General features: G+C 42.6%; 1 protein-coding gene across 3 annotated transcripts in view; it reads left to right on the plus strand.

The window, feature by feature from the left end:
• The window catches only part of TEP1 (telomerase associated protein 1), a 1,055,001-nt gene that overhangs the window by 645,254 nt on the left and 387,863 nt on the right, over positions 1 to 21,884 (plus strand). For all 3 annotated transcript variants that reach the window (XM_069244315.1, XM_069244314.1, XM_069244316.1), the window contains 2 exons: positions 423 to 537; positions 13,636 to 13,909. In XM_069244315.1, coding sequence (XP_069100416.1) covers positions 423 to 537; positions 13,636 to 13,909 — 389 coding nt within the window. The remainder of the gene's footprint in view (positions 1 to 422; positions 538 to 13,635; positions 13,910 to 21,884) is intronic.

The following is a 21,884-nucleotide window of genomic DNA, read 5'->3' on the forward strand; positions in this document are numbered from 1 at the left end:
ATCAGGTTCTTTTATTACTGTCAATTTGTTATTAAGAAAGGCATGTTAATTTCTGTCATTGTGTGTGTTTTTGAGTTGGCTAGGTTTTATTTCTGGTCAAAATAGTGAAATGTGGATCTTTTGAGGCTCAGAAGAACTTAAAGTAAAGGGAGTTTAGCCTGACGTGGGTATAAAATAAAGTGAAGTGTGTCGACAAGAACTATGCTTGGGGGGGTAGTGTTAATGACAGGTTATTGGTGTGGTGATCGATTGGATGAGCAGGTCTTGTGTGTTCACCTGAGGGGAGTATACTGGTTACTGGTGAAAGTTGTGTGGAAGTGCTTGTGGTGTTTTTGCAGGTTACCATCAGTAATGGGAGTTTGAGCCTCTGAGAGTCATCCCCTGCACAATTTGAAACAATGCTGTGCTTTGACCCTTTTCAGATCCACAGTGGATGTCTGGATCAACTCTCCAGTCTCCTGACAAACTTGCACTTCTTATCTGCACATGTGACACTGGGTCTCTTGCCCCATCTCTGCGAGGTCTACAGCCTGTACTGTAAGTAACCTAGGGTTTATGGAAATGGGTATATATAAAGTATAAATAGTGCACACCGAAAATGTCTGTTTCTGGAATCCTGTAAGGCTTACACAACATTAGTGTGGCATCTATGACTCATGCTGTCTGTAACTCACTACATGTATCTATTTCCCTAAAGACTTTAGCTTGCTGCAATTGAATGGAAAGTGTCTGGAAGGTATAAACCCAGAACCCACCTGCTTTGACTCTGCTAAAGCTACATTTTTTCAAACTCTTAAAAACACCCTCTCCATATACCTACAAAGAAAACCTTGCTTGTTGAACAACAATCTAGCAGCTTTTAAGCTTTCAACCATAACTTCCAAAATAGAAACACAGAAGACTTTGATTACATTCTTTTGAAGACTGCACCATTTTTCAAAGTGCATACTATCTATTTGAGTTTCTTGGTTCATTGTTTTTCATCACAAACCGCATATGTCCTTGTAGCCTTTCATCCCAACTCTCTGAGAAATTGTATCCTTCTCTCGAATGCCAGTGTGTCCTGTGCCCCCTCGTACACCTTTAACCTCCAAATTCTGAAAGTAATCTCCCCATTCACTCACATTTTTCTTAATCCTGAGATTCCTTCTTCCACAATGACTCACCCACAGTCTGGTTATTCATATTCCACCCAGGTGGTGCAGAAACTCCTCAATGGATGACTCATAACTGGCACGTTGAATTTGGGGCATGTGGTGAAGGCTTGGGCATGAACTCCTGAATATACTTGTTGTAAGGGTTACACATTAACCTTTGAAATATCAGTTAAAAGGATAGTGTAAGGAAGCAATTTAAAGGGAGCTGAAATTTGCACTTCTGTGATAGGTGTTCACTACTATTTGAATTATTTTCTGTAAAGGTTGGGTTTGAGTTTGACTTACCTCCGGTTGTGAGCTCTTTTGACCATTATATCCTTTGTATTTGACAAAAGTCTCTCCTGAGGTAAGAAAAGTTCAAAAATCGTTACACCTTATGCATAGTTTGTCTTCTCGGCTTTCACAATGGTGTGATGTTTGCTAATTACCATAAATATATAAAGAAGGAGGATAAGGCAATGGAAGGAGAAGTATTTCGCCTTCAGGTCAATGGCGGGGGGGCTTAGGTGAACATCCATCTCTCTACTAAGGGTTCCAAGCACAGCAACAAGGCCAAGATTAAAAGGTGTTTTGACACTATCCTGGATCGTTCTGGAACTCAATGTAATACTGCCATGGGTCTTTCAGATATAGAGCACTATAGTCAGTGCCATCCTTATTCAGCATTGTGGTGTCTCACCAGCAGCCTTTGCCCAAGATTCAGGTTTATTTATATGTTTATCAATAAGGTCCAGATAAATAGCTCAGATACAGAAGTCATCCTTTTTTATGCAAAGGGAGACCCTTTACATCTGCCATCTCACCATCAATAATCTTCCCCTTGATTTGCAGCCTCTAGAAAAGGTCAAAACCTTGGTGCTACCTTTATTGTCCAAATCACACTGGTACCTAAATTAACACACTAGTTAGGATATGTCAACTCCAGTTCAGGAAACTGAAGCATATTTATTCTTCAACTGTTAGTCAAAAATATCAATCATTAGTAATTTGAGCAATTTATCTACTTTGGATTAGATTACTGTCATACCTGGCAGAATGGATTTCCTCAGTCCCGTTTGTATCAGCTCCAAGGATCCAGAAACGCAGTTGTCATTGCAATTACTGGATTTAGAAAAAGAGACCATGCCTCTGCAGCCTGCAGAGCATTGTGTTGGCTACCAGTGCTAGGCTACATCAACTTTAAAGTTGCCTGTCTCATCTTCCATTTTCTTCCATCAAGACCTGTGTTAGTTTGCCCAAGGTTTTCTTCATCATCTTCTTGTTATAATCTCCTGAGTAAGGCTATGTCTCTGCTTTCAGTGTCCAAGTTCCATCTCAACTCTGGTGATATGGTGTTTCTCAGTATGTATTAACTATCTGGACTTCACTTCCATTAGATATTTGTCTAGTCAATCCCTGGCTACCTTCAGAAAAAAACTCAATACTAATCTGTTTGGTTATGTGGGTCTCTTAAATCAGCACCAGGACACCCAGTTGGGTAGAGTGTGTTGTGCAAATGCTGCCAGTCTTGCGCACATAACTTCTTACACTAATTTTTCAATGATGAATGTTTAACCGTAAGACAACGTCTGCAAAGAACATTGACATCAAGGGCCTTAAGAAACACCAAGATCTGTAACTGAGCAATAAAACCCATAGGAAACTCTGAAACTAGTTTCAGTATATGCCATTGACTCTTCTCAGGGATAAGATCAGCTATTGTCTTCTGAACCCAACAGTGGTGTAACACATTATATTTTGCCCTACCTACACTTTTGCACAATTAGGTGAAGGGCCCACATAATCTTGCTTAGTCAGTCTGCCTCACAAATCTACCAAAGCAAATAGCGGGGACAAAACCCCTCGTGGTTGTTGACTCCTGCACTGTTAAATACTGTTTTACCCCTTTGGAATCTGAGGATCATTGTTCGATACTTAGATTCAGAAGGGAGGTCACACTTTAGGAGAAGAAGCAAATCTCCACACAGTAGATACACTCCAAGATGACCAAGAGGTTCTTCAAGAACTTCAAAACTTCATAGAAGTTAAAGACCACCAACGAGGCTCCATTGTGCCAGCACGAAATGCAGGTACAACACATATTCTCCAACAATACCAAACCCAACTCTATAGCATTGGTGACATCACAGCCTTCAGCAAATGTAAGAATAGTGCTGCTACCCAAGTCAGCCTCTTAGCTACTGTGTCACAAGCACAAACATCTATCATCTTTGGGACTCTAAAGCCTTGTGCACCTGCCTGGTTTTGTGTTCCATTGGTGCAAGGGTTTTCAGCTACATCATGTGGACCACGTCCTCAGCAAACACAAACAAGTAGTGACAGGAAAAAAGTACAGATGCCCAGATGAAGACCTTCTGTGTGAAGTAAGCCTCCACCAGACTCATTTGAAGTATTACTGGTGCACATTAAATAACATCTTCACTAATGGGAACAGGAGGTCTGCACTACCTAAAGCACTACTTGCTGCTAGTAAGTTACATCAGGCCACTGTGTGATCCTTTTGAGCACTTACTTGAGTAAGTTCAGAGAGCCAAAGGAATGACTTCACAAAGTTAGTGAACAAAGCAGGTCTTTTTTTTAACTATGTGAATAGTGAAGCCTCAGATGGATCGTGCCATGCTATCACTGTATTGAACATTTCAGTGCAGTAATATGCCCAAAACAAGACTTGAGTCTAGATGTACAAAAGCATTTTGCATTTACAAAGCATCTGATGTGTAAAATCAAGCAATTTACCACTGGTTTCATTCATTATTTATTTTGTCATCTAGTGACCATAAAAGAGGAAACAGCATAAAACTATATAAAATGCATTATACAGTAAACATAAAACTAATATTAAGATTATATCCAGTTCATAATAACAGGCACAAATTAAAATATCAGTATACTAAACAAGTGCAGTCCTTAAACTTATAGCACACTGTACAAATGTTGCAGTTAAAAAACATATCCTCACTGAAGGTAATGTTTGTAAAAACTCCATTGCAACCCTCCATTGCTTATAATTCCCCTGTTTTTAAAAAAAAACATAGTATGCGGATTTTTCTTAACAAAGAATAAAACTTGCAAAAAAGGATAATGTGCAGAGTGCTTTGTGATGAACAACCATCTCACGGACAAGGAGGCAAATTAGCAGCATACACTTCCTGCCTGGGGAAGGCAACAAGAAAATGGATGGTGTTCAGCCTAAGCCTGGTTAACACAAGCCTGTGATGTGTGTTATTAATCCACGTTAGATAGGGCTCAATGCCAAGACTTGAACAAATTTTAGCATAGGCAGATACACTGGTCCTGCCAGCATTTTTTGCATTCTCCCTTTTGTGCATTTAGCTGGAAACAATTTAGTCAGTGTTTTAGAGACTCTAAAAGAAAAGGTTCCTGTGTCATCACACAAGACATTTAAATTCAAGTACTTTCAGGTATTATAAAAATATGCATTCCAAGGTATTTCTAATCGATTTATTGAAGTTTCCTCCTTGGTCCATAACTTTAGCCAGAGCAGGAGGGGTTGTAGCTTCTCTACATCATTTATGTACTTTAACCTATTCTGGGTGTGGCATATAAAGTTACTAGTGGATCTGGTACAGCTAACAGTCTTTTTATGATGTATGCGAGTAGACTGGGAATGTTGCGGACCGTCTTGCATAGCAGAATGACCTGGACGTAATTTAGGATGATAAAAAGTGGATGTACTGTTGCTCACTAACTAGGGCGAGTTCCCTCAATAACAGCACAGACTTATTCATTTTAAATATATTAATCAGTGTATTACACTCCAGCCCGTTTGTACAATTTTGGGCTCTGGGAAAGTGCGTCATTTCTCCGATGTTCGGAGGAGGGGGCTGGCTTTTTGCATGTGGCCTGGAGCTGCCGGGGCATACACAGTTTTTGGCAAGTAGTATTCAAGGAGCGGAGTACATTTGTACCCAAATCGCTAGATCCCAACCCCCAGATGTCACTACTGGGCTGTGATAGGAATGTACTGGGAACGGTGCGTGGCTTGATGGCCATAGAGCTACTGCTAGCGAAGCAAAGAGTGGCAGTGCGCTGGGGCAGGGGTCACTTACAGATGCTTAAAGGATGGGTCAGGGATATGACATACTGCAATGTACAATCTGACACATATGGTGAAGTTCTCCCCAGTCGTAGCTATCCCAGTGATATCCGGGGTCCTTTCAGACTTATTTGGCAGGGAGGGGAGCAGAGATGCAGGGGAATGGTGAGGTTGCTTAGCAGGCTGCTGACACTGCAGGAGTATGGGTTGCCTGTCTCCGATGGCTGGGGTGGGCCGTGCGTGGGTCACTGGCTAATATCTGGGTTGAAGCCATCTGACATTACTTTGTGATTTTCTGTTGGCTCTAACATGATTCCTTAAACGACATGAGTGTTAAAAGTACTGTGATGCTTTATTGACGAACTGCTACTGTACACTGCCTATTGTGACATGCTGTCTGATTTTGTTTGTTTAAACTGTTTGTCTTGTTCAACACCAAATAAATAAATAAATAAAAAAAGAACAATTAGGCCTCCCTTGGCCCTGCCGATAGATCCTGGTTTAACTGGAGTGGATATGTCATGCAGCCATCAATGACAATGGTTCCTAGTAGCCATGTTTCGTGAATGCAAAGGATTGCATAAGCTTTGATGAAGTTTAACCAGTCTGGATTGGTCAGTTTTATGGCCAGACCTGCAACATTTCATGATGCAAATATTAGTAGATCATCTCCATTGTTTCCGGAGCCCTTTTTGATTTGACTTGTCTAAATGGGGTGGGTAGGTTTGGTGAATTTGACATGGTCACCAACTGTTCTGCAGTGTGCCATTCGGCAAGATTACCTGTGGATTGGGTGAAGGCAATCCAGTTGATTGAGCTGTGACAAAGACAGAAACTTGTTTTTTGTGACTACAGGGTTTGGGATAGTTATAGATGTCCTTATTTAATTTGGTAATAGTCTGTAGAAATAACCCAGGGGAAGGGCCTCATTTGCAGAATAGCTTTGTATGGAGCAGTTCAGTTCCTCCAGAATATGCTTGACTGTGACTCTATTCTTGAAATTAACAAAATACAATCTGTGTTGTCAGGTTTAGGGTGATGACCGACCCATGATAGCCTCCTCACAACATTGATCTGGCTGTGAAGTTGTGCTGAGGCACCCATCCTCTTATTTATCCAGTGGATTGCCTTGTTTAACAACCAACAACTTTCCATGGTTCTATTGCATGCCTAGCCCTAGTAGAACTGCACATTTAAGAACAAAACAAAAGGGATGGCTTGGGGAGGCTCCAGAAGAATTGGCAGGCCAGGAATATAATGGTTTCCTTCTCCCTCCAGCTATATATAAGTGCATTGCCCCTTGTTTCAGCATTATAACTACCCAATGGACCATGCTGCTTTAAGGACGGACCACAGGGTGATGTAGAGCAGCCTGCCAACTAGTCTCTCGAGGGAATGTGGAAAAGAACAACAGGATCTCAAGGACCAGTGACAGATCCCGGTCTGTTTGAGTTTCTATGAAGGCGTCCCTACTCAGAGGCCTGGGAAGCTGTTCACTTTGACTGCAGTTCTCAAAAAGGGCCTCAAGAAAGCCCAGCTTGCCCATCACAGTCGTAATGAAGTCTGAGATTTTGCCACTGCAAAAAAGACTTTCGGGATGTAACAGACCCAAATTGCGATTCGGAAATGACCAGTGTTTTGCGACAAGTGCTTAGTACAGCTGACTCATGGTTCCTATGTTTTTAAGCATCTTCTTTTCTTGGAGCACATGTGGATGGCAAGACACTTTGAGAAAAAAGTTACTTGTCTGAATAATAAATTGTCACAAGATTAATATACCTAAGGACTATATCAAAGCATCATGTCTGTACTATCAGTAAATGATAATCAGTGATTTGTGCTTCTTCCCTTCTTTTAAGTCCCATGTTAGTGGAAACCGATATATGGCTTGGTTCTTCCAATGTAGTCAAAGTTGTTTAAAGTACACCAGGCCAAACTCTTCTGTTGCAGATTTTTGTTGTCCTTTGGATGTCAGTGCTCTAGGCATCCATTGTTGAAGTCTTCCTGCTTACCTTCTTAAAGAACTGTGAAAACCAAATCTTCAGGATCTGATGCAATATCTGATAAGAAATCTACTGGCAGAAAACAGAATCTGAAGATGTTGCTCATGTGTCGTTGCATGGTGGGCCTACTATCGATGTTATCATAAGTCATACTAATACTGTCTATGGTCGATACCAAAAATGAAAAGTTTCTCAATGTATTATTTAGGATGCATTTGAACCTAGAGTAGCCTCAAGCTGGAAAGCGTTTTTTTAATGGCGATTTCTAACTGCAGATGCCACAACTTTTGAATATTCCTCACGGATCTCTATCGCACAATAGTTCTCAATCTTGCTCCTGAAGTCCTATCCCACAACTTGTTCTGGCACAAGCTGAGTTTGCAGGTCCTTCTGCCACTGGGAAACAAATTGAAGAGTTCTGTGAGGTCATGCTCTGACTCCTCTGATCCTTGCCAACTCCTATCATGCATTGGGGTCCCACAGAAAGGAGAGGCTCTCCATCTGGAATACTCCTAGTGGGTTTTCCCTTGGCATCATTTGGACCCTCCAAGTCCATCATGGGCCATCTCTGGCACCAATACTGACATTTCCTCCAGTACTGTGGCCCACACTGGTTCCCTGAACTTCGATGCCAACTTCATTAACCCCAGAAGACGAGATACGTATTGCATTCTCTGACTCCGAGATGGCTCCTTGACCGAGGCAGCGCCCAGTCGCTGTCCACGTGCTGCTTCCTCCACTCGATCTGCCGCCTCCACAAGGGAAAACACATAACCTACATTCCCTATTTGGCACGCATTCAGACAATGATTACGATGTGGTTGATGGAATTGGACGGTCATATCACAAAATTGGTATGATGATCTGTAAGACACTAGTGGCCTTGATACCTCTCCTTAGTGAGGGCTCCTCTCTCCCTCTGGTCTTGCCACTGAAGAGTGCTTCTTACACCATGGCGATGCACAGGACAGACGAAAGTCCTTGACCTCCAGCTACCCACCATAGATGTTAAGGCCAATGTTTTGATAGAAGTCCTCCAAGTGGGGCAAACATCCACTGATTCCCCTTTGCCTTTCAAAAAGGCACTTACGGATGTCTTGTCGGGGTGTGGGCAAAACTTTGCCTTGACCTCAGTCAACTGGCAGATTGCAAGACGACACTGCCCATCCAACTCTGTGTTTTTATCTAAGCACTCCTCCACTGAAAGCTTGGTGATACGCGTGTCTACATGCAGAACAAACCCAACTACATTTCCAACTACTTTCCCCGATAGGGAGTCCAAACAGATGGAGATGTTTGGAAAGAAAGTCTAACTCATTCACCAGCTCTGCTTTTAAATCAGTGAATGGCAGCTGCATGCTGTTCCATTGTCCTTTGGGACTCAGTGGCTCAAGTCCTTCCGGGTGTTCCTGAAGATTTCCAACCTGTACTCACTCAGGCTATACATGACAGCCGTGATGCAGCCAAGTTCACAATTCTTTGTGACATATTGCCCACTGATTTCATTGTGCGGGCCATTGTCACTAGTGTTGCCCATCGCTACTGTGCTTGGCTGCATTTAGTCTTCTTTTTCAGCCGATATCCAGTAATTTCTCATAAACATGCCCTTTGATGGGCCTTGCCCTTTTTTTAATAAGGTGGATTCAGTTCAAGGAGAGTAAGGCTAGGGCCCTCTCCCTGGGCTTCTCTTCCCCCATCTCGCCAGGTGCATCAGTTCTATTGCTGCTTTTCAGCAGAGGCACCCTCTATTTGCAACCAATCTAACCTCCACAAGATACCTAGCAATTTCACAGTCTAGGGCATGGTAGCCACTGCTCCCGCAGTAAAGCTCAATTAGCCTCACACTCCACTGACACCCCCCAAAGCACCACCCCCACACACTTCCTCAGCAGCCTCACCTACAAACCCAATTGGTGTGCCATTGGAGGCACATGACCACCTAATGGGAGGCAAGACCTGAAGATTCCTTCCGGGTTGGCAAGGCCATGACATTGGACAGGTGAGTCCTGCAAATTGTTCTGAAGGAGAATGCCCTACCCTTCCTTTCCATGCCACTGCACATTCCCCCGCCACCACCCTTCCCCCAACAACTGATGGAGGACAATCTGTGCATCCCCTTTTGGCTAATGGGCTATTAAGAAGGGTGCACATGCCAGACATAGGACCTGCCTGTTATTCCTACTACTTTCTGGTGCCCAAGAGGGGTCCTGTTTTACACCTGCACCCTCTCAGCTTCTTCTTTCACAAGGAAAGATTCAGAATGTCATACTGGCCCAGGTCTTTTCTGAGTTGAATCTTGGAGACTGGATTGTGGCTTTGGACCTGCAGGATGCCCATTTCGATATACCCATATTGCAGCCCCAAGTGGTTTGTGGTCGGGCAGGAGAATTTTTTCTTAATGGTGCTCACCTTTGGTTTCACCATTGCCCCTCAAGTGTTCATGAATGTGATAGCGTGGTGGCAGCACACCTCTGGAAGTCAGTTATCCCAGTCTTCTCCTACCTCGTCAGCCACCTCCAGACTACGTCGACCCCCTGTTTTCTTTGGGGTTCACTAACATTATACTGAGGTCACACCTGACTCCTTCACAGGCACTCCCCTTCATCAGAGCGATTGTGGACATGATTTGGTTTTGTGTCTGTCCCCTAGAAAGAAAGGTTCACTCGAAAGAAGAATCCAGGATATTCAGGCTATAACCAGGATCTTTCAGACTTGCTCCTGGAATTCAGTGAGGTTGACTCCGAGACTGCTGGCATAGATTGCCTCCTACTTCCTGCTGGTCCAGCTCTCCAGGTTGTATATGTTGGCTCCTCATTGGGATCTGAAGTTTCAGTGGGCCCAACATCAAGATGACCTCTCCAACCATGTCCAGATTTGGAGGCGACTACAAAAGATCTGCAGTGTGATTGTTGTTCTGCGATTGAGTCAGCGGCAAAAGCCTCTTCCTTCCCCACCCAGAGCTGACAGTGGTAACCGTTCTATCGCTTCTGGGTTTTGGAGTTCCAGCTCCACATCAACCTTCTGGAGATAAAGCCAGCCACTTAGCTTTGAAAGCCTTTCTTCCATCCATCAAAGGGAGGCTGGTACTGCGGCTCTCATACATCACCACCGGGATGTTGTACTGCAACAAACAGGACAGGGCAGGATCATGGATCCAGGCCATGAGGCTCTGCACTTTTGGACCCAAGTACTTCTCCTGGTGGTGATCCTTCTGGCAGGATAATTGAATGCCAGGGTGGCCAAGCTCCTAAGTGTGAACCTAGCAGATCATGAGTGTCAGTTACACACTGAGGTGGCTCAAGGTTTGCGATTGGGAAGATCCTAGGCTTGATCTGTTTGCTACCATTGAAAATGTGCAATGTCCGCATTACTGCACTTTAAAGTTTCCAAGGCATCTCTCTCGGAGATTCATTCAGCCTTGAGTGGAACTCAAGCTCTTGTATGCCTTCCCACTGATACTACTCCTTCTACAAGTTCTCAAGAAAATGAGGCCTGACCTGACCCCAGTCATCCATTGACCCCGACTGGACATCGAGGGTATGGCATCCTAAGCCCCTGGGCACGAGCATTTATCCTCTGATCAGGCAGACCCTCTGGGAGGATCTGCAGACCCAGGGAAGGGTTCTGCACCTAGGTCTTCACAAACTCCACCTTCATGCTTGGAGATTGAGCAGCAGGAGCTGAGCACCTTGAACATTCTCTAGAGGTGGTTAATGTCATCTTGGCAGCCAGATGTCTATCGACAAAAACAGCATACACTTGTTGTTGGGACAGATTTGTGGGTTGGTGCTGTACATGGCATATAGACCCCTCTTCAGGCTCATTTATCTGATGTTTTGAGGTTTGTCTTTTCCTTAGCCCAACCAGGCTTAAGTCTGGGCACAGTTAAAGTTTTCCTTTTGGCCTTTTGTACATTTTCCGGTCCAGCCCCCGTTGCTTTCTTCTTAAATTGCTATGCACTTTTTGAAAGGTTTACAACATTTGCATCCTCCCTCTTATTTTGTCTTGCCACAGTGGGACCTTTACTTAATCCTCAAATATTCAGATACCTGATGTGCACTCCCTTTGTATTGATTCACAGCTGTGCCTTGCGGCTTCTCGCCCTCAAGACAGTCTTCCAAGTCACCATACTGCCTCACCCCTCCTAGGAGGAGGAGAGATGCCACTGTTTGTCCCCAAAAGAATGTAAGCTTTATATCACGCATATGAAGAACACTGGATGGACACTCGGCTCTTTGTGGGTTTTCTGAAGTGAAGAAAGGTAACACTGTGCAGAAGAGAGCCATGTCCCGCTGGATCGTGCTTTACATTAGGATTTGCTGTGAATTGGCCAAAAGGCAGCCTCCAGAGTGACTGTGCTCATTCTACTAGGTTTAAATCAGCTACTACTGCGTTGGCAAGCGTAGTCCTTAGATATTCACCAGGTGGCTATGTGGACGGCCCACCATATGGATAGTCTTGTTCACCAAGAGGGGCATTTTGCCCTCTCGGTCCTGCAGGACTTTCTGTTCTGAGTCTATTCACAGACCCACATCCAAATAGATAATGCCTTGGCATTAGATTAAAAAAGTGAGGATTCTGCAGCTAAAAGTCTCAAGTGGAAGAACAAGTTACTTACCTTCAGTAACGCTCTATAGACTCTAACCTCAGATTCCTCACTGACCCTGCCATCATCTCCATTCTGTGATTGGACTCTATCCATTAATAAGATCCCAAGTCTAGGAATCTGCACACTGGTCAAAACCAATTTGCTTTTGAGGCTGTGCGTCATGGGCACAGACAGCCTCAAAAGCAACTGACATCAGCTCACAGTAGCATCTATATAGGCTGTGCATGTCATTTCTGGAGTGGAACGGTGTCAGTGCGGAGCAGCACGACACCACCTACCAGCGTGCCGAGGAACGGGTGAAAGGATTTTGGATCCAGTTTGACACCTGGGGAATATTCAAAAAGTGAGGAATCTGTGGCTAGAGACTCTAAGAGAAAAAGTGTTACCAAAGGTAAGTAACTTGTTTGTTACAGAAAATAAACTTATTATGGATGATAATCCTTATCAGAAAGCGCTAAGTCTTACTCAGGGTTCAAGATCAGCATTTACTAGTACACCTTATGGAAGATCGAGAACACAGGGACAAGAGTCCACATCTGCATGAAGTACTACTGCTTGGGTGCTAATGTACATTTGGAGGTACAAATTGGCTAAGCACTGCTCAGAAACCTAATTGAACATACATAATTTCCTTCATTCTTCTGTAACTCACCATCAAGATACTGCTCTGTTCAAAAAAGCATGTGAATAATGTGGATTTATGTCAAATGTAGTGCAGATTCAACAAATGCCACATACCTATAGGCACAAGTTAACATTAAGAAGGCTGATACTTAGAATATGTTTGATGTATAAAAGAACATAAAATAGCCTTTGTACCTGAAACTACAAGCACCTGGTTGGCCTAAGGTTATACACACTGAGAAGGAAGATAGGTAGACTAAGAGAATGCAAAATCTGCAACAGTGCTGCTTTTTCAGTCGTTTCAACATACGTCTGTTCATTCTGAACCGAGTGAGGGGGATGTTCGAAAAAGATGAAAATGTGTTAAAGAATACCAATGCTGAGGATTTACTCTTACGGGTAAGTTATTGCTTATGTACAACTGGGTGATTTGTTTCTCTATTCATAATTGTAATTTTGTTTGTTAATTTTCTCCTGCTCTTCTTAAATGTACATATATAGCATGTTTGTTCTTCCAGTCATGGGAACTGAGCAGCAGGTCATGGGCTTCAGACTATGAGAAGCTCAGTTACCAAAGGGAGTCATATTTTTTTTTCTTAGTTTATGTGATGTGACTTAAAAAAAACTGGTCTTGGGCCCCACCCAACATGGCTGGTCCACGTTCCCTTCTTTTTAATCCAGGAAAATCTGAGGGGTAGAAAGGCTGGTATTGTAGGTGTAAAACTGTTAAACTGCATCCTTGTATGCCAAAGTCGGTGTTCCCTTGTAAAAAAAAAAAAAATGCTCAGGCTGAAATTACAAGAGTTGACGCACACTAATGTCAGCCTTTGCACTAATGAACCATGGCAAGTTCAAAATATAGGACAATAGAGAGGAAAGCACCAGCAAGGGCTTCCAGGGACTGGCCTTCCAATTGGGGCAAAGCTGTACTAGAGTTATGTATCCCACGGCAGAGGTCACTGAGACTGCCTACAGTCTCTTAGGACTATGGCAAAAGTTGGCCTACGAATGTGCAAATGTAATTTTAGCTATAGTGAATAATGGCTTGTCACAAGAGGCTACAGTGGCATTGCCCAGCAGGATGGTTGGTGCAGCCCTCAGTACTGTGCTTTAAGAGTGAAAATGCATTATCTTTAAGGATGCACAAGGAAGGTTTTGTAATTTCTTTCTATTTTTCCTTTTTAGTTTCCTTCCTCACTAAAAGTAGTGATGGTGTACCTCCTGATTCTCAAGGTGTTGAGATCTACAGAGATTTTATTCAGAGAAACTGCTCTCTTCTATCTCAGAATCCTTCACTCTTTTATCAACAAGTAATCAATGAGCCAGACACCTCCCCCATCACATCGCAGGGTCAGAGGCTTCTGGGGAATGAGAAAGACTATGAGTCAGCTGGACGAGCTCACTCTCTGTACACTCTGAGGTGGAAGAACAAGCCCCAGACAGTGAGGAAAGCTGACAGGTACAGACATTTATTGCCTTGCATCAGGGAAGTCACTGCCTGTGCATCTATGAAAGTTATGACATTGTCATCATTTGTTTTTAGCCCTATGGTTGTTGTACTAGGAGAATTATATTTGCAGTCCTAACCTTTACAGACTGTGATAGTTGTTCCGAGGTACTGTATTGTCATTGACAATATTTCCTAATGTGTAATTTTTTCCATAACACTGTGTTTAGGTCACTGTCAATGTTTTATCATAGTCTCAACTGCACCACAGCAATGTGTTTATTATTTCCAACTAATGTATGCTTCCCTACAGCAAGGTAAGTCAATATCAACTATTCTGTGCAAACAGTGGACCTGAACCATGTGAGGCATTGCCAAAGTTTCTCAATAGTGCTGAGTGTTTCAGAGTATTGTGTGTGTATTTCATCCAAGATTCACCACTAGGGAATTCCTATTCCTGTGGGGCAGCTCTTCTTTAGCACTGTAGGACTGTGCCATTCATGTATGGTTATCAACATTTCATAGGTTTATTTAGCTCCCAGGCAGTGTCAAGGTCCCAGTGAGCAATATCGTTGTACCAAAAGTATCGCCTATACTGAATGTTCCTTTTTAGGTCAGATCTTTTGTTCTTAACGTTTCTAACAATACATAAAGTGGGTGCTTCCACTTCCGACTTTGACTAACGCCTTTAGTGTTGGAATATGCCTAAAGTATGAGCTCTGGTGAAAGAGGCCTGGGATGTTTGACAGAAAACCATTTTTTTAAAAAGGGGGAGGCTTGAGTGTCTATAGTGGGTTGGCCATGTACAGACGTTTTCCCTGTGGCTAACTGACGTTTGGTCAGAGGATTGGCTGCCTGCAGTGAGTTGGCCACAAGACCTGCAGCCATCACCACTCTGCACATGGCTTTTGGCTGTGCACCGCGGGGATGGGGTGGTAGGGGGAGTGTGTGGAGGGGGGTATGGTGGTTGGGAGGCATTGGGATGGTTGGGCAAGGCCCTTTGGCCAGCCACAGGCATAGGCACAGGGTCATAAGCAGTGCATGGCAGGTTACAAGTTATAGTTATCTCTGCTAACTATAACTGGTGAATTTCTATGGTTCAAAACATTAATGTTGTCACTGACATATTCACCTAACTATAACGTTACTTTAACCTTTGTATTTTCAGTGAAATATATGTACGATGGCATGTGTAGTTGCAGTTACACATGCTATGCATAGCTTCCGCCATCTAGTGTTGGGCTTGGAGTGTTACAATTTGTTTTTCTTTGAAGAAGTATTTTTTGAGTCACAGGATCGAGTGACTCTTCCTCTCGGTCATAGTGCGCATGGGCATCGACTCCTTTGTTAGATTGTTTTCTATCCGCTGTCGGGTTCTGATGTGTTTTTTCTCTCGCTCTGAGATTTTCGATTCAGAAACTTTCTATAACTTTCTTTGACCGTCGGTATTGTTTCGATTGCGTTTCCATCTATAGTCGAGCAATAGTACAGTCAAAAAACATATTACACCCTTTTGGGCGCGAGCGCCGAGCCTGATGGATCAGACTCCATTCCAATTCTGTCCTTGATGCCACGCGAAATTTCCGTACACAGATCAAGACGTAATATGTAATCTCAGTCTCTCTCTCTCCCGACCATCGAGAAAAAGACTGTGTAGCCCGTCGGTCGTTCCGGTTAAAGAAAATACTGTGTGACCGGAGAGCCAGAAGACTTGAAATGGCGTTGAAGAAAACAGAATACGTCGACACCGTTGAGGAAGAACAGGCCCAGACAGCGGTTTCCATTCAGGACACCGACTCTGAAGAAGACTCGGAGGAGGATAGCCAAACCATCACTGCGGCTCAGCATGTGAGTACAACTGCCCCTAAGCCCACTACTAAAAGACCATCAAAGGCCTTGGGTGCACCACTGTCAGAGAGCCATGGTTTGACCCGAAAGAAAATAATTGGCGACCGACCATCGGGTTCGGCTCTGAAAAAGGCCACACCAGCTTCGATACTGGAGTCGAACAAATCTATAAAAAGCTCCACATCCGAGCCGAGCCGAGCCGACGTCCACACTCTTAGGAGTCGAAACCTTGATGTCCTGCTTCAGAGCCGAAACAACAGGCTGTATTTTCAGGACCGAAAAAATTGCCAACTTCGGAGCCAAATAAATAGTCATATACAGAGGAACAAGGACTTTCAAGCTGATTAAAGCAGAGCTCAAAGACATTTGATGAACAGTCCTCTAAATCACCAAAAACATCAGAATATATTTCTGAAGACTCTGACATTCAACCTATTCTTGAGATCATTGATGAAAAACAGTCAAGGATTCATGTCCACAAAGAGACTGGGAGGATCATTGCTGCACCTCCTTCACAAACAAAAAGAAAGTTGGCTTTTCAGGAACATCTTGATACTGCTCCACCACCAGCAAAGATTTTTAAAAGGAAGGAGAAGCCATTACATTTGCAAAATTCTCCACCACATTCACCACAACTTTCTGTCTCTCCACCACCAGTTAGCCCACCACCATTGCCTTCACCAACACACTCACACACTTATTCGCATGGTGATACAGCTGATCTCTGGGATCTGTATGATCCAGATCCCATGCCACTAAATTACCCAGACCTTTATCCTTCCAAACCTTCACCACCAGAGGATACAACAGCATACACACAGGTCATTTCAAGGGCAGCTGCGTACCATGGAGTACTTATGCATAGTGAGCCTTTAGAAGAGGATTTTCTTTTCAGTACAATATCCTCCACGCATTCACGTTACCAGTGCCTACCAATGTTGCCTGGCATGATCAGACATGCAGATGAAATATTTAAAGAATCTGTTAAGGCTAAGATTTTAACACCACATATAGAGGTAAAATACAAGCCTGCACCTACAGATCCAGCTTACATCACGCATTAGGTACCACCAGACTCTGTTGTCGTCAGTGCTGCCATAAAAAAAAGGGCCAATAACCAATCGTCAGGGGATACCGCTCCCCCTGAAGAAAGCAGGAAGTTTGATGCTGCTGGCTAGAGGGTATCTACACAGGCAGCTAACCAATGGCGCATTGCCAATTCACAAGCCTTGCTAGCAAGATATGATAAGGCACACTGGGACGAAATGCAGGAATTATTACAACACCTGCCAAAAGAACATCAGAAGAGGGCTCAACAAATTGTTGAAGAAGGTCAGGCAATAAGCAACACCCAGATAAGGGCTGCTCTTGATGCTGCAGATACAGCAGCTAGGAGCGTAAATGCTGCTATAACCATACGCAGACATGCATGGTTAAGATCTTCTGGATTCAAACCAGAAATACAACAAGAAGTGCTAAATATGCCATTCGACAAGAAAACCCCTGTTTGGTCCTGAGGCTTACACCACAATCGAGAAACTCAGGAAAGATTCAGACACTGCTAAAGCAATAGGAGCCCTATACACAACACCATATAGAGGCTCCTTTCGTAAACAATAATTTAGAGGAGGATTCAAGCCCCAATCTACAGAGGCTTCTACCTCCCAGCCTAAACAAAGCCAACAACAATACCAGAGAGGAGGATTTAGAGGCTCCTATAGAGGCCAGCACTTCAGAGCCAGAGGACATTTCAGGCCTCAAAAAGTGTTACCACTCCAACAAAAACAGTGACTTCTTAAACATACCACAACCCCACATCTCCTGTGGGGGGAAGACTACAGCAATTCCACTTGCAATGGTAAAATATCACCACAGACCAATGGGTACTTTCAATTATCCCCAATGGTTATTGCCTAGATTAATTTCTATCCTTCCAAACATTCCTCCTCGTTATCACAAGCTATCCCCAGAACACAACGTTCTGTTACCACAATAGGTACAATCGCTACTACTAAAAGAGGCAATAGAATTAGTTCCAAAATCTCAACACGGAACAGGGGTATACTCACTATACTTCCTCATTCCCAAAAAGGATGGCACTCTCAGACCCATTCTAGAACTCAGACCACTAAATTTATATATCCTGTCAGAACACTTTCACATGGTAACTACAGGTCGTCATTCCACTACTACAAAAACAAGATTACATGACTGCATTAGATCTCAAAGATGCGTATTTTCATATCCCCATACATCAGAGTCACCGAAAATACCTACGGTTTGTGATAGCGGTAAAGCTTTACCAATTCAAAGTTCTACCTTTCGGAATAACAACAGCTCCAAGAGTATTCACAAAATGTCTAGCAGTAGTAGCAGCTTACCTAAGAAGACAACACCTACATATCTTTCCTTATCAAGACGATTGGCTAATAAAATCAAGCACTATTATACAGTCAGCAACACACTTAATACACAATACAAGCCCTTCAGACATTAGGGTTCACTGTCAACCGAAATTCTCATCTTCAACCAGCACAGGTTCAACCTTACCTAGGTGCAGTTCTAAATAAACAGAAAGCCTTAGCCTATCCAAATACACAAAGGATAAAAGCTTTTCAAAACCTCATAACACAAATGCTGTCAAATCAATGTTACCCAGTAAGGTTTATCATGAAATTATTTGAAATGATGGCATCCTGCATAGCAATAGTACCACATGCAAGATTAAATATGAGAACACTTCAACAGTGTCTCTCACAGCAATGGTCTCAAGCACAAGGTCAATTGCAAGATCTAGTGGTATTAGACCACCATATGCACAAGTCCCTTCAATGGTGGAATCACAGCAATTTAATGGATGGGCTGTCATTTCAGGACCCTGTGCCTCACACCACAATAACAACAGATGCATCAATGATAGGTTGGGGAGCTCATCTCAACAACCATACCATACAGGGGGAATGGAACTCAAAATAGTTAACTTATCACATAAACCATTTAGAATTGTTAGCTGTGTTCCTTGCCCTGAAAGCTTTTCAACCACTTCTCAAACACAAAACTGTCTTGATAAAAACAGACAATATGACAACCATGCACTAACTGAAGAAACAAGGAGGGACACATTCATCTCAACTGTCCCTTCTAGCCCAAACAATTTGGAAATGGGTTACTTACTAGCAGTATACTTCCCAGGAATACACAATCTGCTAGCGGACCTGCTAAGCAGGACACACCAACAGATACACGAATGGGAGATTCACACTCAGGTACTTCACCAGTACTTTCAAAGGTGGGGGAGACCAGAAATAGATCTCTTCGCAACAAGTGAAAACGCAAAATGCCAAAACTCTGCGTCCAGGCACCCACACCCTCTCTCCAAGGGTAATGCTCTGTAGATCAACTGGCCAGGGATATTTGCTTATGCTTTTCCCCCTCTCCCACTAATTCCATTTCTGGTCTACAAACTGTGTCAAACTTCTCTCACCATGATACTGATAGCCCCCATGTGGGCACCACAGCATTGGTACACAACACTCCTAGATCTGTCTGTAGTAAATCACTGAAAACTTCCAAACAGACCCAATTTGTTAACACAAAACAAAGGTCAAATCAGACATCCCAATCCCAGTGCTCTCAACTTAGCGATTTAGCTCCTGAAGTCATAGAATTTGGATATTTGCAACTTCTATTGGAATGTATGGAAGTGCTCAAACAAGCATGCAAACCTACAACCAGACAATGTTATGCTAACAAGTGGAAACGTTTTGTTTATCACTGTCAATCTAAAAATATTGACCCACTTACAGCATCTATACAATATATCGTATCCTACCTACTTCATGTGCAAAAGGCAAATTTAGCTTTCTCATCTATTAAAATTCATCTTACTGCTAAATCAGCATATTTACAAACTATACAACATACCTCTCTCTTTAGAGTTCCTTATTAAAGCCATAATGAAGGACTAAAACGTATTATTCCACCAAGAACCCTACCAGTTCCTGCTTGGAATCTAAATATTGTACTCACTAGACGAATGGGGCCACCATTTGAACCCATGCATTCGTGTGAGATTCAATTTCTAACTTGGAAAGTTGCTTTCTTAGTTGCAATTACGAAGAGTTAGTGAAATATAGGCATTTACTCTGGAGGAACCTTTTTTCCAAATACACAAGCATAAGTTGTACTTAGAACCAATCCAACATTTTTGCCAAAGGTTGTATTGCCTTTTCACATTAGCCAGACAGTGGACTTGCCAGTCTTCTTCCCACAGCCAGATTCAACTGCTGAAAGAGCCCACCACCCTCTTGACCTTAAGAGGGCTTTAATGTATTATGTGGCTAGACCAAAAGAGTTTCGAAAAACTAAACAGCTTTCCGTTGCCTTTCAACAACCACATAAAGGTAATCCTATCTCCAAACAAGGATTAGCTAGATGGATTGTTAAATGTATTCAAACATGTTACATCAAGGCAAAACGACAACTTTCGGTAACACCTTAAATTCATTCCACTAGGGAAAAAGGTGCTTCTATGGCATTTTTAGGAAACATACCAATGGCAGACATATGCAAAGCTGCCACATGGTCTACACCACATACATTTAGAAAGCATTACTGTGTGGGATGTATTTTCAAAGCAACAGGCCAATGTTGGCCAAGCTGTCAAAGAACATTAGTTCAAACAACTTCAACTCCTACAGGCTAGCCACTGCTTCTTTTGGGGAGAGCAACTGCTTTTTAGTCTATGTATAGCATGTATATCTGCCGCTACACATGCCATTGAACGGAATATGTCACTTACCTAGTGTACATGTGTTCGTGGCATGTAGTGCTGCAGATTCCCATGCAGCCTCCCTCCTCCCCGGAAGCCTGTAGTTGTTGCAGTTCTTATTTTGTACATATGTGTATACATTTACATTTACATGGACATCTTATTTACTTATTATTTTATAGCACATTTACATTCTTTCACTCTATCACTCCTTCCGTCACCCTTTTGCGGGAAAACAGTCTAACAAAGGAGTCGATGCCCCTGCGCACTATGACCAAGAGGAGGAGTCACTCGATCCCGTGACTCGAAAAAAGACTTCTTCGAAGAAAAACAACTTGTAACACTCTGAGCCCAACACTAGATGGCGGAAGCTATGCATAGCATGTGAATCTGCAGCACTACATGCCACGAACAGATGCACACTGGGTAACTGACATTTTCCATATATATATATATATATATCACAGTGGCAGTATCCAGTCTATACTTAGGATTCCATGAGCTACGAATTCTTAGTCAGAATTTGATGAATCTCCAGGAAACTTGGCAGACCTGTTCTTTTTTTTTTTTTTTTACATTTGCAGGTGATGCATAGTTTTGCGGTTATTAGTTTAGGGGGTGCAAAGAAAAAAAGGGGGAGTCCTAAAATATCTTTACAACCAATGGATTTTGCATGCACTTTTTAAACTGACGCAGTGACAAAATGGCTGAAAAGATTTACATGAAACTCAGCAGGAATATAGATTATGGTGTGGAAAGGGTCCTTTTTATTATTTGATCTGAATTTGTTCAGTCGTTTTTAAGTAATAAAGGACAAGACTTAAGTGATATATTGGGCGCAGTATACCGTGGTTGATCAAAATAAAATGGCAGCCATATTGTTTAGACGATACTTTGTCTTTGTTTTATGTTTTAACGTGAAATATAGTGTATTACTCTTTTTGTACTGTATAGGAAGAAATGAGGCAGTTTAGCAAAGTCAATGGAGTTAGGGAAAATTATTTGTATTCATTTATATCATTATTAAAAAGTTTTATGAAGTACTTTCTCAAAACTGCAGTAATTATTGAGAATAAAAATAAAATATAATTTTTAATTTTAATTCATAAAATACATGATTGCCCATCAGAAAACGACATCACACCAACAACTTAGTTTTGAAAAGAGGACAATTATTGGCTTAAATACAATTTTTTTGTGGAAGTAGAATTTAAAACTTCTATGCGGATACCACAGTACTATAGAGGAACTGCTATTGTAAGCAAAACGATGCTGATGTTCGTAATGAGCTTTGACCTACTGCAAGTGTACCACGGTACCAAAACAAAAATGTAAAAGATTTAATATCATAACAAACACTACTATATG

Source organism: Pleurodeles waltl, chromosome 7, assembly GCF_031143425.1.
Source record: "Pleurodeles waltl isolate 20211129_DDA chromosome 7, aPleWal1.hap1.20221129, whole genome shotgun sequence".
Lineage (NCBI taxonomy): Eukaryota > Metazoa > Chordata > Amphibia > Caudata > Salamandridae > Pleurodeles > Pleurodeles waltl.